This window comes from Stegastes partitus, unplaced genomic scaffold, assembly GCF_000690725.1.
Source record: "Stegastes partitus isolate 25-593 unplaced genomic scaffold, Stegastes_partitus-1.0.2 Scaffold1526, whole genome shotgun sequence".
Taxonomy (NCBI): Eukaryota; Metazoa; Chordata; class Actinopteri; family Pomacentridae; genus Stegastes; species Stegastes partitus.
This window is the reverse complement of record NW_007579257.1, coordinates 235,791-237,436: the sequence shown is the minus strand read 5'-3', so window position 1 is coordinate 237,436 and position 1,646 is coordinate 235,791. Positions and strand designations below refer to the sequence as shown.

Genomic DNA, 1,646 nt, shown 5'->3' with positions numbered 1-1,646 from the left:
AGTGTTGGGCAAAGAGTGAACACATGAACATGGCTTCATCCTCTGTCAGCGCCTGGATCCTGCTCATCAGCGTCTGCACCGCAGGTACCGACAATACTCTATCAATCATCAATACTATGATCAGTGATCAATACTATGATCAGTGATCTGATCAATGATCAATACTATGATCAATACTCTATCAATCATCAATACTATGATCAGTGATCAATACTATGATCAGTGATCTGATCAATGATCAATACTATGATCAGTGATCTGATCAATGATCAATACTATGATCAATACTCTATCAATCATCAATACTATGATCAGTGATCAATGCTCTATCAATGATCAATTCTCTGATCAGTGCTCTGATCAATACTGATCAATGCTCTGATCAGTGATCAATACTGAGGTTAATTCTGTGTTTTGTTCTTCAGATGGAATCTTCACTTATGCGTTGAATCGCTGTGTGTTTAACTCCACTGAGCTGAAGGACATCGAGTACATCAGATCTTATTATTACAACAAGCTGGAGTTTCTCAGGTTCAGCAGCAATGTGGGTAAATATGTTGGATACACTGAGCTGGGAGTGAAGAACGCACAACGATGGAACAAGGATCCTGCAGAGCTGAGCAGGATGAACGCTCAGAAGGAGACGGTCTGCCAACACAACATTGGGAACTGGTACAAGGCTATTCTGCCTAAATCAGGTGAGTTTGTGTCTGAGTTCATCCTGACTTTGAATCAAACTGATCAGTTCATCATCAATAATCAATGATCAATAATCAGTGTTTGTGCTGCAGCTTTAAAATCCATCAGAGTAACAGAGTGACTGACACCTGGACAGGTGGAGTCTGGACTGTAGAGGAGGGTCAGAGTCTCCCTCTGGTGGAGAAACTCTGCTACTGCACCTCTGGTCATATTATTAGTATTAGTATTATAGTGGTCGTTGTACTGGTTTTATTAGGGTCCGAGCACCAAAGGGTGTGAAGACCCTATTGGAATGGTAGGAGTTTTTATTATTCTTCATGACAAAGACACGCGTTTTTGAGGCCCTGAACGTACTCGAAACTGCACAAAACTTGCCACATACATCAGACCCGGCAAAAAAATTTAGAATTTGGAAGAAAAATACACAACTCTAAAGAAAAATGGCTCCATAGCGCCACCTTGAAAATTTGAACAGAGTCCTGTTGGAAGCACCTTTGCCCTAGAGCAACGCAATTCCATCGGCCTATAGAGCTGGTCAGCACGAACAAAAAAGTCCACTTGGACCAAGCTCTAAAATGCAACACGACTCAACTGCGCCCCCTACAATATTTCAACAGAGTCCCATCAGGGCTACGTTTCACCTACAACTACAAACTTCACCACACATGTGTAACAACTCGTGACGCACAAAAAAGTCCATTAGCATGTTTCTGTAAACCCAACAGGAAATCCGCCATGTTGGAAAAATGGTGAGCATGTCGGGCCGTTTTCACTCAAAAATTGTCATTTTTGGCCATTTTCTAAATCAGTCTCCTCCTCCTCGGGGGTAGTGTCGAGTTATTTGGGTTTTGAACTTCAATTGTCTGCCTAAACTCGACTTGGCATTGAAGACAACAGAGGACGCTGGTCCACTCACTCATTTTCCATCTTTATCTGTTCTTTTCAAA

At 41.9% G+C, this 1,646-nt stretch overlaps 1 protein-coding gene across 1 annotated transcript; it reads left to right on the top strand.

The window, feature by feature from the left end:
• The first annotated feature begins 5 nt into the window (after positions 1–5).
• LOC103371101 (H-2 class II histocompatibility antigen, A beta chain-like) lies at positions 6–1,336 on the top strand. Its single transcript, XM_008300328.1, has 2 exons — positions 6–84; positions 426–1,336. The coding sequence occupies exons 1-2, from the start codon at positions 24–26 to the stop codon at positions 764–766; spliced, it is 402 nt and encodes a 133-aa protein (XP_008298550.1). The 5' UTR covers positions 6–23; the 3' UTR covers positions 767–1,336.
• Positions 1,337–1,646: the final 310 nt, after the last annotated feature.